General features: G+C 34.7%; 1 protein-coding gene and 1 long non-coding RNA gene across 2 annotated transcripts in view; one reads left to right on the top strand and one right to left on the bottom strand.

Moving 5' to 3' along the window:
• The window catches only part of LOC111507276 (uncharacterized), an 87,676-nt gene that overhangs the window by 35,672 nt on the left and 36,358 nt on the right, over positions 1–15,646 (top strand). The gene's annotated exons all lie outside the window — the stretch shown is intronic.
• Positions 1,269–15,646, bottom strand: part of LOC111507275 (uncharacterized) — a 30,081-nt gene continuing 15,703 nt past the window's right edge. The window contains exon 4 of the mRNA XM_074177079.1: positions 1,269–2,064. Coding sequence (XP_074033180.1) covers positions 1,847–2,064 — 218 coding nt within the window. The 3' untranslated portion in view covers positions 1,269–1,846. The remainder of the gene's footprint in view (positions 2,065–15,646) is intronic.

The following is a 15,646-nucleotide window of genomic DNA, read 5'->3' as shown; positions in this document are numbered from 1 at the left end:
AGTATGATTTTTGTAACTGGCCAATCCTAATTTAAAAAAAAGGTGTGTATATTTTTATGTGGTGATATTTGCCATAACATTTATTTGATTCCTCACACTTCCAGTAACCACACATTTTCTTTTCTTCCTGTCAAATGCACCATAGTCCCTCAAATTTCTTTCTAATCGTCTAAACATTTGTATGTTCGGAATACAACGGAATCCGACATAAATATTCCTTGTGAAAAGAGGATTTCCATTTGATTTTGCATAACTAAAATCAGTCCTTTCATCATTTGAATACATCTTTGATATGTTCATAAACTTCTGACAGTTCTCAACAGATATCAACAACGCATTAATTTTTTCTGTCATAGAAACTATGCAAAGCCTACGCATTTAAGATGGTAAATGAATTGAGATGCTATTTGATCATACCAAAGTATACAACAATCGAATTTTGGCCAAAAACTGATATTTTCCTGGCTTCCAGGAAGAGAATTATAAAAGTATTACGAATTATAGTTGATTAGAGAGAAAGAAGCTTTGAAAGAAGGATTACGATAATACAAAAATTTCTAAAACGATAAAGTATGAATTTTCATTGTGTTAGGGTACCAACCTGTTGAATTTATTGGGTTGTCTGAATTATATTTTGAAGAAATTAAAACAATTCACAAAAGAAGTAACGACAGGACTGTAATTCAAAATTGTTGTCACTGATGATGGTAGTTAATTCAAATGAAACGCTATAAAAATATCAAATGTAATATACCCTCGGATTGTGAATTCATCGCTGTATCAATATCTGTAATAAAAAAGACAGGTCCATATTTAAAGAAAAAATTGATGGTGGTCATGTTGACACGAAACATTTTGTCGAATGTATATTGTTACATCGTCATAGTATACTTCGAATACTTTAACATTTTTTTTAATTTTTTGATATTCTCCGAAATAACAATTCCATTTGAAAAAAAAACAAAAACAGCATTTTTTGTTTTTCCCCGTATAACTCGAGAAGAGTCCGCACTAAGTTTTCAGAAATGACGGTGACCATTTTGTCTTGATTTGTCTCTTGCTGTGGCGTACGGAAATAATACTAATTATACTAATATAATTATATGATAAAATATATAAAATCACAACCTGGCAACAATGTTTTCGTTCTGATGCAATAATATTTCTGAAAATTCAGTACCGACTTCTACGGAATTTCAGTAATTGTTTGAGAAAATGACAAAATGAACCCGGTATACCCCCGGTGATGAAATAAAACTACTCAGAAGTAATAAATATTTAATTTTATTGTGATCTCAAAAATGTCATTTCTGTTGCAAACACATTTCATTCTCAGAATGAAAAGTAATTTTGGAATTGGAATTTATCCTAATTTTCATTTTTTTTCATATCAAATTTCAAAAAGCATTGTGATCCTTATTTATTCATAATGTATATGATTGCAACTTGATCATTAGTCTTCATCTTTGGGTAAGGTTAACTGTACTTTATACATGCTTTTTGATCATTTACTTCTCTAACAAAAACAATTCTACCACTCACCAAAACTGTAACTCTTTGTTTGCTTAGCGAAATGCTTTTTGAGAAGAGTGTTACAGTCTTCGAGAGGTTTCTTTAATTGATTTTGTTTTTCTACTCCAAAGGTTCAGATAAAACTTTCAATAACTTCTTGTCATCAGCATATACGAATATACGAGAACAAGCACCAAGCACAAATCTGGTTGTCATTTTTACCAGTTATTTCTAAGAGATTCATTCAACTGTAAAAGCAGTACTTATGTTGTCTACTGGATGTTTGTGTGTATTTGTATATATTTCGTATAGGTAAACAAAATTATAAACTCATTCAAATTATGGATTTTCGTGAAAGAACGGGTGTGGAATCAGACAACCTCATCTCGTGCATCAACAAAAAATTTCTATCTCCTCCATCCATATTTTTATTACCGGCGCTTCTTGCTCTGGGTCTGAATGCATGATTTTTTGGTGTTAGATACCTTCCGTGTTCATCAGAAGAATATACCTTTTTTCGCTCACAGTGACAAGAGCATCCAAAAACTGTACCTGAAATGGATTACATTTTTTTTATTTAATATGCAATAATATTTAATGATCATAAACACTTGCTACAGTAGTGAGATTTTCAGCGTGAGTGGGAGAAATATATTCGGAATGTTGCTGTTTGTACTGACAGAGATTTACGGCATATAACAAATTGGTACCCAGTACAAATGCCAATATGGTGGATTAGAATTTTTACAAATTCAATTGCATTTTTCATAAATCAGTATAGACAGATATATTGTGTTTATGAAAAACGAAGCGAATAAGAAAATAAATTTTTCAACGAGTTTGTAGGGAAAAATGTGCCCAAGTTTTACGCAAAATACAAAGTTATAGATATTGAAAAAATGCACTAATTAATTATGAAGTCATCCCTATTGAAAAATATGTTCACCCTGAAAAAGAGTCTTGAGAAATACATTTATTTTTCCCATAATTCAAAAATGTTTTAGTTTTTGGGATAGTGTGAATGTCCAGAATGAATATGTTTAGTAATACGTTAACCTGGTTCAAATAAACTAGCCCTGGATTTTGCCCAGGTTTCATCCTGTTCATTTAACAATTTCCAAACATTCAAAAGCATTCAAAATAGTAGTGTCATGTAATGCTTTAGGGTCTTCTTATTCCGTGGCACCACATTCTACACATATACAGGGTGGGGCACCCCATACGAGAAGGTCCTTGTAAACCAATCCATTGATATTTTCAAGAATTTCTCTAGAAAATTATTTTGGAGTCTACCAAGTGGCTCAAAAAAGTGTGACATATCGAAGTTGTGTTTTTTGGAATGGAACAGCCTATATTTCGTTATACTTTTGAATAGGTCAGGAAAAAATTAATTGATATCAGTAGTTGTTTACAGCTGATTCTCGGCCTCCCCCCACCACTATGACGTATTAATTGCTTTTTTTATTGGTTGTTGTTTGGTGAAGTTTTTTTGTTGTGCAGTGAAGTCAAGGCGTTGTGACCTTGAAGTGTCTGGTGCATGGATCGTTCAGATTTTTTTTTCATATGAGATTTTGTGTGTTTATGTGTGTGTGTGTGTGTAGGAGAATGCACGGTACAGGGTTTCATCATGTGCTTGTTTGTCTATGTACAAACATACGTCTGCATACTTCGAAGATCCTCCAAGTAATAAATGCTCCATCGGTGTTAGGGCACCAAGTTAGTAGTGGAGTGACGTCACAGCAATAACCGTTCAACGGCTAGAGAGCGACATGTTCACTCTACGACGTGTGGCAGAGTAATGCGTATTCATCGGTCTGCCCTCACCTCTCCCGAAGCGATGAAGGTTCGCTCTAGCCCCGCTATCGATGGTGACACAACGGCAGCCGAGGACCGTTTGCCTAGCGTCTACCCTCTCCGAGACCGCAACGACCATTGCTTGCTCGTACCGGCAACTGTTATCGCATCAAGTTGGGAGATGGGCTTGGCTGTGACGTCAGGCATCTCTAGTGGATAGCAACTAGCAATGTGAATCTTTCACGGTTTTATGGTGGGGGTGACTCACACTGTTTAATATAAAAGAAATGCCTGGCACACTATGAAATCAGTAGACGAATATATCTGCAGCAGTTAGCAATTGGTAGAGTGTTATTCAGTTCGTAATAGAAGGAAGACGGTGAGTGTATTTGTCTGTTGGAAATTGTTTATATTTTCATATATATTTTCATCATGTCCGTTTCAAAAGTAGACTTGAATAAAATTAATAATTTGATTGTACAGGAGGTTGAAATACTAGAGCAAAAGGCCTTATCATCATTGCCAATTGATGAAGTGTACATAATTAAAAATATGTCAACTTATTCTACACGATTTGGTAAATCAATTTTATTAACTTTGCAAGATGTGAGCAATGATAAATTATTTAAAACATGGCTACCAAAACGTATTTCGTTGCAATTCAGTGATGACGATATATCTTGTATCAACTCATCAGGTGGTAAATATACGATGATGTATTTAGGACAGAGCCAACAAAGTTTTGCTGGCATGAAAACGCGATCTCTAGTCAAATTCAATATGATTGAATAATAGTAATAATTTATAGTGAATTTCTTTAGGTCATAGCTTACAAAGTTTTTTTGGTGTGAAAACGATAACTCTAGTCAAATTCAATATGATTGAATAATAATAGTAATTATAATGAATTTCTTATTGTTTTATTAATATTCATATATTAGATGATAATTATATGGAAATATAAACATTACTAACTTAGTTGAATACACTCACTTTGTAACTACAAGTAAAATGGGAATGTGAGTATTATATCACTGAAAAATTGGAGGTTGCTTATTGTTTTTTTTATTCGATTTCAGTTCCACCATTTAAAGATGTGGATGAAGTACGCAAGTCAAGATTGGGTCGATATTGTAGATCTCAAATCATCGGTTCAACATTTGTCGTCTAAATTGAAGGTGTTGGGTGATGGAGCCGAACATGCAAGCGTTTATGATATGAGTGTATGCTATGATGAAAAACAAATCGAATTATGCCTTCGTGATGCTGAGAACTATTGGAGTGGTGCAGAAGTTTGCAACAAATTTTTGGATAATGAATTGGAATTGTGGCAACTTTGTGAGGTTATGATTGAACTGAACCTAAGAAGATTCCTGTATAGCCTCCAACCATACTTGCCGGAATGGATTATTCATCACTTTGAATTGAATGATGAAAATCGAGAGGAAATTGAAGATGGTCGCGAAAATGATGATTATGAGGAAGAAGTTATTTTAGATAGTCTGTATGTTCCTGTAAATCATAAATAATGTCAAATAAAAAACTTTGTATTATTTTCATGTTTTATTTATTTAAATCTGATGAAATACAATAGAAAATGATTACAAAACAATAAATATGATATAAAATACAATACATGATATAAGTCAGTTACAAATAAAAAAAAAAAAAGATCATAAAACAGTACATGATAGAGTGAAAAAAAAAGTGTCAATATCTGCTATGAACTGAACCATCCAATGCATTGTATGTTAAAACTGTATCATGCAAAATTAATGCATATACTTTAGTGTTGTCTGGAAACTTGGTCTTCCTCGTCTCAAACTCAATCTTTATATCAATAGTTGATGATTTTGTTGCATTCGGTTGATGGGAACAATCGATGACGAATAGTGGATTCTCTCTAAATTGTCCAATGTCCATCAGAGGTTCACTCATATCTTTATCATAATAACTTCGCTGGAAACTCTCAAAAGCATAATAAGCAGGAGCATCAAGTTTTTTATCGAAATTCAAATTCCAACGCTCATATGGATAAACTTCAGAATTCAAGTATACTCGAATACTATTGATATCAGCAGTTGTGAATTTTGTAATATCTTGTGTTCTATCTTCAGATGTGGTAGTACTTTGGAATGCGATGATGACAAAACGAGGAGTTTCCAATGCGTTAGTTGTTTTGATGGCCCATATGTCTGAAGAAGTCCCACGTAATGATGGTAGTTCATAGAGGTCCCACATACGATACGCCAACTTGATTTTGGCATTCAGACCGCTTTTGTTTATTCTACTCAAAAGTTTGAGCTTGTGTTTATCATCTGGTACAATATGCCTTATTTTCCATTCGATTTTATTTATTTCCAAATCAGCATCAACCTCACCTATATATGAGTTTTTGAATGATCGAGCGATAATCAAAATCAATTCCTGTTTGGCATTCAAGATACTTTTGTTGTAATCTTCAGCAAAACCCATCAAATATTTCAGTGGTAGTTTTCCACTAAAAACATGACTGTTTGTATCCAAGATATCTTGCTTCAATTGTGAAAGTCCCCAACCAGATGTCAATAATGTGTTAGCATGAGATTGTCCAAATGATATCATGGTTTTCATTGTAGATGTTATCCCAGGTTTTCTAACAACAGCCACTTGTTCACCACCCATTTCATAACGAATTTCGTCAAAGAGAAATGCAATTGCATTATTCGAGAGATAGCATGTTTTCGCTACATCTTTGGGGGTGAATTTACCTTCTATGTAAATGAAGCTCTCGGCAATATCTAGTATAACATCTTGATTATTGATTGCAATTCTGATTTCATCCGAATTCCTGAATAGCGGTAATCCATAGGGCTTATATGTGTGCTCATGTAAACTTATGAGAGAATGATCGAGCACTGGTTCATTGAATATATTCAACTTTTCATTGTTTGTTTCGAGCACCATTGTTATTTTCTCACTTTCAATCCAATCGATTTCAAAAATTTAAGATCACTCACAGACAGAGCGTTATGTGCTAACTGTTTAGCATACACTTGTGGAATGAGCTTCTTTTTATGCACACCTTTCTTTTTGATAGTGCAACTCGTTTGGGATTGTTCAATGCGATTTTGTCTATTATAAATGAAACCCATAACAACAGTTATTCGATTTTCTTCAATTCCAAAATAATGAAAATCTCTTCTTCACTTCCAAAATCGATAAGGTTATTTTTTTCATCCAAAATACGCACTGTAATGTTGTGAATCAATTGACGACCTTCTGGACTGACAGGCATATATATAATACTGTGTGGTTCTTTAGTGAGATTGTAGCCAGGTTCAACATCAATATCGAATGAGAAAAGAATGTGGGATTCTTCACCATTTATATATGAACCAGATATTATATTGCAATCTAAGCGGATAAGTCTCACAGTTGTAATGTTTATTGGTAATGATGATTCATGTATCTGATTTGGTGGAAATATTTCATGAGCGAACCCCATCATTTCTGCTATTGAATTTGGATGTGTCAGATCAATTTCATATTTGGATCGCATTTCACATTTGAATGTATTATTATTGGCGTGTAGATAGAAAATATCATCTGCAACGACATCATTTGGTTTTTTATCATGAAACAATCTGAACATGATATGTTTCTGTATGACGGCATTGATCTCTTCTATTTCATAAGCACCACATGGAATTTCAATTGTCAACTTTTGGGGTATCGATGAGTTGTCATTACTGATTCTAAAACTAACTAAGTTATTAGCTTCAGTTATATTATTGATTGTATTGCACCCATAGAATCCCAAAAGTCCTAATCCATAACGACTGTTCCTATCCAATTCAATTGGTGGAAAAAAATCCGCACTCAAGACACTTGTCCCGACAGCTTGTAGCTCGAACTTTCGTGACATGACTGATGAATATTTTGAAACACATTTCAATTTATTATTGTACACAGCAACAGCACATTTGAGACAATTTACACTTTTTGGAAGGTGTTGTATTGTAATAAGTATCATTTTTATTGATACCAATATTCACATCCTCTATATTACAAATACAACACATAGATTTCCGAGGTATAGGACCGTCATTAACATCCGATTCTGAATTTTGATCGTGGTGGTGGTGCTCATAACAATATCTATGTTTCATTATATCGATGTCATCTTGCAGATGCTTAGGCAACTTTTCCCAAACATATGCAATCTCATGTGCAACACATGCAAGTATCACTTCCTTAGGCATATTTGCAAGCATCACTTTATCCATTTTTTTCAAGGTACCATATTTTGAAAACATTCTAAGTGAAAACCCCATTCCCTTGATAGCCTCCCGATCCAGTTTTGGTGTTGAATCCATTTTTATTTGGAAAATTATTTAGAGAGAAACTGCAAGCACAAGTGACCACAGAGAACTGTATTCAATTTCTGTTGTCGATCATAGTTATATTTGATTTTTACATTCGAACATTTTCGAAAGAATCGAGTCAATTCCAATGGTGGGGGTAGATCTCCAAAACTATCGAAATATGTGACTTCTTTCCCACATTTTTCATATGCCACCCAATGTGTTCCTGGTCCACTTATTCCATCTAAATTAACAATAGCTGTCTCGTTTTGTTTTGGACCTGAAGATGGTAATCTATCACGCATAAAAACACCACGAAAATGTGGAATTTTCATTTTTTGTGCATAATAACTGAGATCGAGATCAGTAAGAGGCCTCTGAGGTAGGGGTTCAATTAGTTTTTTGTTTTGTTTGTGGCTTTGTATGGTTTTAAATATAGTCCTAAACCTTTACGGTATGGTTTGAGATATATTCCACTTCCGCGTTTGCCTAATGCTACAGCCTCCATGGTTTTATTGTGACGATTGGCTTCCATTAAAGCCGCTCTGCTGGCTTTTGCCAAATTCACGGCCTTGGTAATACCAGCAGCGGCTCCCGCCAAACTTCCTAGTGCGGATAGTCCAGCAAAAATTGGTATCAATGGTAAAAGTCCACCGATCTTGGGAACAGGAATTATGCGTGGTGTGCGGATTTTCTTCTTTCCACCGGCAGCTTTAAGGTATTTACGTGCCGCCTGCAATGCCACAGTGATAGCTTTTTTGCTATTATTCGTCACAAATTGATTCCCACCAGCTTTCTTCAATACATTTCGCACTTTATGGACTATCCCAGCACCAAATGCAACTTTTTTAATTTTATTTTTCTTCGTTTGTTTCCTCTTACATTTTTTCTTATTGGTACTACAACCCATGCCCATATGTCTTTTCGCTTTCATAATGTTGGTGACAAGTAATGCAGCTGCTCTTTCCCCAATACTCGCGTCCTTCGATTTAACCCTATCCCAAGCGCTGTATTCAAGTTCTTTGTCGGCTAAATGTCTTGCTGCAAGATCGGATGGATGCTTAGAATATTGAATATCGTGTTTTTTGCATTCAATATCTAATTTATTGATTCCAGGGTCGTTACGAGCTAAACGTTGTTTCAATTTTGTACCCGGTCCACAGTATTGATAACCTCCGGGTAGATGTAATTCGAAAGGAAGTTTGTTTATTGAATCATTAACAAAACCACAACCTCTTTTAATTTTACGATCACTTTCAATACGTCCGTATCGTTTGATGGTACACATTGAAATGAATAAGCTAATAACATTTATATAGTCTCCAACCACGGCACGATGCGCATTGTAAAACAGAAAGAAAAGTTTGCTGTAGATAATCTAGATGAGAAATTTGGTTGTGGATTGAATGGACAAAGGGTATTCAGACATGGTCCACTACTTCCATCATCAGTTCGAGGACTCATTATAGGACCTTCAAATTGTGGAAAGACGAATGCAATGATATCACTATTAACACATCCACAAGGACTGAGATTTAGAAATGTGTATCTCTATTCGAAATCACTCAATCAACCTAAATATCAGTACTTGCGAAGTGTTTTGGAACCTATAAAAGGATTAGGTTTTTATACATTCAGCAATAATGCAGAAATAGTGGAACCCTCCGACGCTAAGCCTAATTCTGTTTTCATTTTCGATGATGTGATATGTGAAAAGCAAGATATTATTAGATCATATTTCTGTATGGGACGTCATAAGGATGTTGATTGTTTTTATCTAGCACAGACATATTCACGGGTACCCAAACAGTTAGTGCGTGACAATACCAATTTCATTATAATGTTCAAACAAGATGAGACGAATTTACATCACATTTATTCAGATCATGTTTCACCCGATGTAACATTCAAACAATTCCAATTGATGTGTGTTTAATGCTGGGAGGACCAATATGGATTTCTAGTCATTGATAAGGATAGAAAAATAGATGAAGGTAGATATCGCAAAGGATTCGATAGTTTTATATACCCATGATCTTGTTTTTGGAACTTATTCGATCACTGAATATTGTAGTGGTCACTTCACCAACGAATTAAGCTTTAATTCAAAAAAAGGGCATTATGAATACAAAAAAAGATCCTGAAAATAAAAACAATGAAATAAATTTGAAACGTCAACTAGTAGAGACAACAGAAGCTGTCAGGCAGAAATTCAACTCTATCAAGAATGATAATATTGAAAATCGTACGACACTTGAAAGATTGTATGAGCCCATAATGAAACCATTGAATGTTTTATCATCAAACGCTACTTCTAAATCACCAGTGTTATCACCAAATCATGGAACTGTTCAATCTACTTCAAATTATCCCATGAGTACTCCAATAGGAAGAAAACAATCTTTTGGTAGTGTATCATCTGTGAATAGTGACACGAGCACACTTCAAGACGATATGAGAACAACTCTATTCGAAACACCATCATCGTCCCACATCGATTCCTCGGATCCTGACATCTCACCTGTTATGAATGAAAGTGGTGAAGATGATTTGATGAAACATTTGAATAATATAAAATCTAGAAATCCAGCATATGATGGAACATTTGGCGTACGTATGGATCCAATTACACAAAAGCTGAAAATGGGAAGTCTAGTGGTAAATTTCAAAGATGGAAACATTTAATTTTGGGATGCTAATAAAGTGAAAAAATATGAATGCGCAGGTAGTCCAGAATTGTATGATATGATTTTTTTGAAGAATCCACAAGATGTTGATAATGAAGAAACTCGTCAAGTATATTCCAAAATATTGAAAATAACGAATGCTCCATATAAACAATATCATCTGAAGAATGGTTTTAAAAATACAAATTCTAAAAAATTTCGTGAAGTTATCAAACCTCTATTAGACTCACGACAATATCCAATAAGAAGTAGAAGTAAAATTGGTGGAGCACTCAAACGAGTGAAAATGGAGAAAATATATAATTCTAAACCTGTGAATTATGTGTACTGGAATTCACCGAAAGAGTTAGTTGCTCGCCTACGACTATTGGTAGCTTCAAAGTCAGCCGGACATACCGGACATGATAATGAAATAATTTCAATAATTGAAGAATTACGTGAAGAAGGTATAATATATTAACATATTCACATGTAATGATCACTGTCACATCATCATTCAATGCAGTAACATTATCACCTTTTCTCTTTAATCATATTGAAATAGAATGACTAATGAAATAAGTGATGTCAAACGACAAGTTGTTAATGAATTACATAAACCTGCAAGACGTAATTTTCGTAGAAGAATAACCACCATCGAAGGTTTTGCAGATCTATGGCAAATAGATTTAGCTGAACTGCAACCTTATGCAAAAAGTAATGAAGGATACCGATATATACTTGTAGTGATAGATTGTTACTCCAAATATCTGTGGACTGTAGCAGTTAAAGATAAAACAGGTAGTACAGTAACTAATGCAATGAAACATGTACTGAAAGAAGCCAAATACTCCCCCAAACACATACAAAGCGATCAAGGGAAAGAATTTTTCAATAAAAGCTTCTCATCTCTCATGCGAGAATATAATATCAATCATTATTCAACATTTAGCACAAAGAAGGCAGCTATAGCAGAAAGAGTGATTCGTACAATAAAGGCATGGCTCTACAAGGAATTTTCGATGAGAGGTCACCACAAATGGCTTGATATTCTTCCAATTATAACTAGTAGATATAATAATAAAGTTCATCGTACAATAGGTATGGCACCCATCAATGTTGATTCAACAACAAAATTAAAATTCAAGGGTATCAATGGAATTGGAGGAAGACAAAGTAAACCCAAATTCCAATTAAATGACATTGTACGTATAAGTAAATACAAACATATTTTTGAAAAGTCTTACACTGCGAATTTTACCACGGAGCTATTCAAGATTGTTAAAATTAATAAAACCATCCCAACGACTTATAATCTTGAAGATATGAATGAACAGCCGATTAGAGGATGTTTTTACGAAGAAGAGTTATTACGAACCGAGAATCCTGACGTATATCTGATTGAGAAGGTGTTGAAGAGAAGAAAAAATAAAGTATATGTAAAGTGGTTAGGCCTTCCTAGCGAACAAAATTCTTGGATTGATGAATCAAATATGGTTTAAATGTATATAATAGTGACTTTTATGAATAAAGTAATATTAAAGTTCATTATTGTTTTCATTTCAATTATAAGTATGTGAACTGAAAAATATTGCAGCGGTAAACATTGCCCCAGCCATTCGCAATGTTCTGTATATACCAAACCAAATTAATTGTATACTCCATTCCCGCTTATATTTTTCAACTCACGATATTGAAAACACATTATCATTCCCAAAACTAATCGCCGTCACTTTGAAATGCAGTATCCAACTCTTTTTGCCAATTATCTCTCACTGATAATGCTGTCTCATAAAGCTTAGTCGACTCCTCAAGCTCAGCCTGAGCTTGCATTCTCGAACGTTGATGGAATTGCTTATCTTTACCAATTTTTGAACGGAGTTCATCAGCATCTTTAGACATTCTAGTCAATTCAACCTTCGCTAATGCAATCTTGGCATCTAATGCTTCAAGAGTTTCATTATTAGCATTAATAGCTCGCTCACTCTTTTCAAGTTCAGCAATAGTCATCTGTGCCTTTACAAGACGGCATTTTGCTTTCCTTTTCATTTCCCCAAACCGATGGAGGGGGCTGAAAGAAGATAGCGGTTCAGCTTTCAAATCACTCTTCATTTCTTTAGGAGTACCTTTTGGCTTCCTCTTCGATCTGTCACTTTTCGTTGCGGGTTTTTTCTGTCGCACAACACTTTTGGATTCTTTCTTTTCTTTAAAGTCAGTGACAATCGATGAAGATGCCTTAGTAACCTTCCTCTTGATTGTTCTAGATTTCTTATCAACACCAAGAGGAAGGGTAGATGAAGAGTGTTTGAGTGATGATAATTGCGAAACGATCGGATTTTCAATAATAATTTGCTCATTTGGTTCTGGCACATCTGCAAAGTTAACGAAGTCGTTAATATCAAAATCATTTATCGAATCTTGACTCGATAAATGTAATACTGGAATATTTTCAAAATCAGTCTGATCGATATCAACAAGTGGTGAACCATCTTCAGCAATCAATAGCGGCATAGAGCTCATGATTATTAAGGTCTGAGGAATGATATGTGATAGCAATAGAATGTGGATAGGAAAGGTGATGATGTTACTGAGACCTCACCATTTATAGAAGAAAATAAACTAGCGCATGCGCTCTTTCATCAACTGGCACATGCGCTCTCTCACTAAACTATTCACGCATGTAACAATCTTTGTCATTTAAGAGGAAAACTTTGTGTTGCATGCATGTATTTTTAAATGTTAGAAAATAATACAAATAAATTCAAAATATATATATTTATTAATAATAGAGGACAATAACGATAATAAAAAATGAAAAATGTTAATATGTCTCTGTGGATGTGGAACGTTCTTTGACTCTATTCCTCAATAGTTGTTGCTCGTGCGTCAAACACCAACATTGAAAAAAATGGATTCTCCTATTGGGGTAGAGTTGACCAACCTTCTCACACAGATCCCAAGTACTTCTACATGCATTGCATACATGATTCCAACAATTCATGGAATATGTATCACAACGCAAACAACGTTGCAGTGGAGTTGGAACGGCAGCACAGGTACCACAAATATTTCTACAGATACCTATATTGTTAAATATTATAGGTTCGGAACACTTCAGACACTGTAACTGTTGTTGACGATAATCCGATTTTGTTCGCTTCGGTGGATGAGAAGGAGGCGATAGTTGAATCCGCAACACGCAATCACTACACATACCAGTACATGGATTGATTGAATCCTTAGGTCTACTTATTTGACAAAAGTAGCACACAATAGCCCCTGCAATCATCATTGGGTAGACACACACTTTTGGTTTTTCATTCCACTCTTTTGGAAACGGCATTTTACTAATTCGATTAGAAATATTAAGAGATGACTTACAGAAACTCTGAATGCTCTCTCCTATACCTACGATCTCTATTTATACAAATCAACATCATGTGGAAGTATAGTGGGATAACTTCTCCTACTATTCCACTCTAAACGAGTCAAGTGGGAGTCGCATCACCTCCTATATAAGTTGACTTGCAAACCTAGAGTTCATTCATTCACTCTCTACAACTGTGAGCAAACAACAACAAGATGAATTCTGCAAAAATAAATGCTGCATTAAATAGAATAGCTGCTGTTGATGAAAACAATTGGATAGACGAATCAGATGATGAGGATGTCAATGTTCCGCTAGAGGAAGTAATAGTTGAAGCAGAAGATGTTGGAGTCGATGAAGATGAGATAGACGAAGTTGAAAACGAGGCCAACCAAAGCGACGAAGATGATGACGTGATGGAGTTTGAGAGGGTCATGGATGAAGAAGGAGATGATGAAGGGATAGAAGCTGACACAACTGAAGGTGATGGTGCTATGAGGATCGGTATGCGAACACTCAATGTCAGTGAGACACTGGAAGATCCCTTGGATTTGTATTGTGCATTGGATGCATACGTATTGATCAGCACAATAGATGGAGAGAACAAAAAACTATGTTGGTGCTGCTTTCGGTTTTATTCGCATAGAAACAATAATGGAGGGTGGTATGCCCATGTCAACACCCACAACACTGTCTCAATTATGGAAATGGGACAGAATTGGTGTGAAGCTTGCGAGAGGCCACTAACAAACTTCACCCGAGTATCTACATGTATTATATGTAATAATGTCCAACCTGTGGCACAATAACCGTGGACCTACTGGTCAAAAAAAAAACAACAGCCCTTTTCAGGGCTACATTATTCACACAAACAGTAGTTAGTTGTATTAGTATTCATAGATTATGTGACAAATGAATACTTTGACTAATAAAAGTCTAAGTTGGAAATTTGTTAGTCTTTGAATATCTATACATTATATGACAAATAAATTACTATTTGTTAGTCTTTGAATATCTATACATTATATGACAAATAAATTACTACTTTGACTGAAAAGTCGAAATTTGGAATTTGATAGTCATTGAATATCTATGCATATGATGAGTACTACTTTAAATGAAAGTTGAAGTTGGCATTTGTCAATCATTCATATGCATATAATGATGAATACTTTCACATACATATATTTCGTTTGAGATTATAATGTTAACATAATGTTAACAATGGTATGAATCTGTTTCTGTTTGAAAGTATAATGGTAGCTCTGAAAAGAGCTATTTTTTTATTGTTTCAGTCTTTAATTGTAGCCCTGAAAAGGGCTGTTATTTTTTATTAATCCATGCAATGATATGGACTAACGCTCCTCATCATCAGAAACAATAATTATGGTATCGTCATCTGAATCAGATGATATACTAATGATATCATCCTCATAGTAGTCATCTGAATCAGATGATATACTCATGATGTCGTCGTCGTCATAATTATCTGAATCAGATGATATACTAATCACATCATCCGCATTATTATCGTCAACAGCATCTATGTCGTCCTGAATACCTTGTTCCACTCGTTCTGCGAAATCATCAGGAAGATCATAGATTCGCTGCAGAAATTGAGCGAAGGTTGTACTCAAATGATCAGACGTTGAATCTATTTCATGTACTTGGATGGGTCCTGTACTCGACATTGTGGAAGAATGATATAGAACTGGGATTGTTGCTATATTTATATTGGAAGAAATGAAATGGAGGGGGTGAAATGTAGAACAGTGTTTGAGATTCGAAAACATCAAGAATGAAACTCTGAGCGATTATTAGGAGAAATTCTTAGTGATTATTATGGAAAAAAAAAACTAATAAGAGGGGGAGGAAGGGAGAGGAAGGGAGGAAGACACTGCCCCAGCCTCGCAGTGCCTCGTGTACACCAACCAAAAAGTGTGTACTCCGTGGAAGGAAAG

Source organism: Leptinotarsa decemlineata, unplaced genomic scaffold (genome assembly GCF_025532065.1).
Source record: "Leptinotarsa decemlineata unplaced genomic scaffold, Ldec_3_MD MMD2_tig00002159_RagTag_RagTag, whole genome shotgun sequence".
In the NCBI taxonomy this organism is placed as follows: Eukaryota; Metazoa; Arthropoda; class Insecta; order Coleoptera; family Chrysomelidae; genus Leptinotarsa; species Leptinotarsa decemlineata.
The sequence above is the reverse complement of the archived record's forward strand: the minus strand, read 5'-3'. Positions and strand labels throughout refer to the sequence as shown.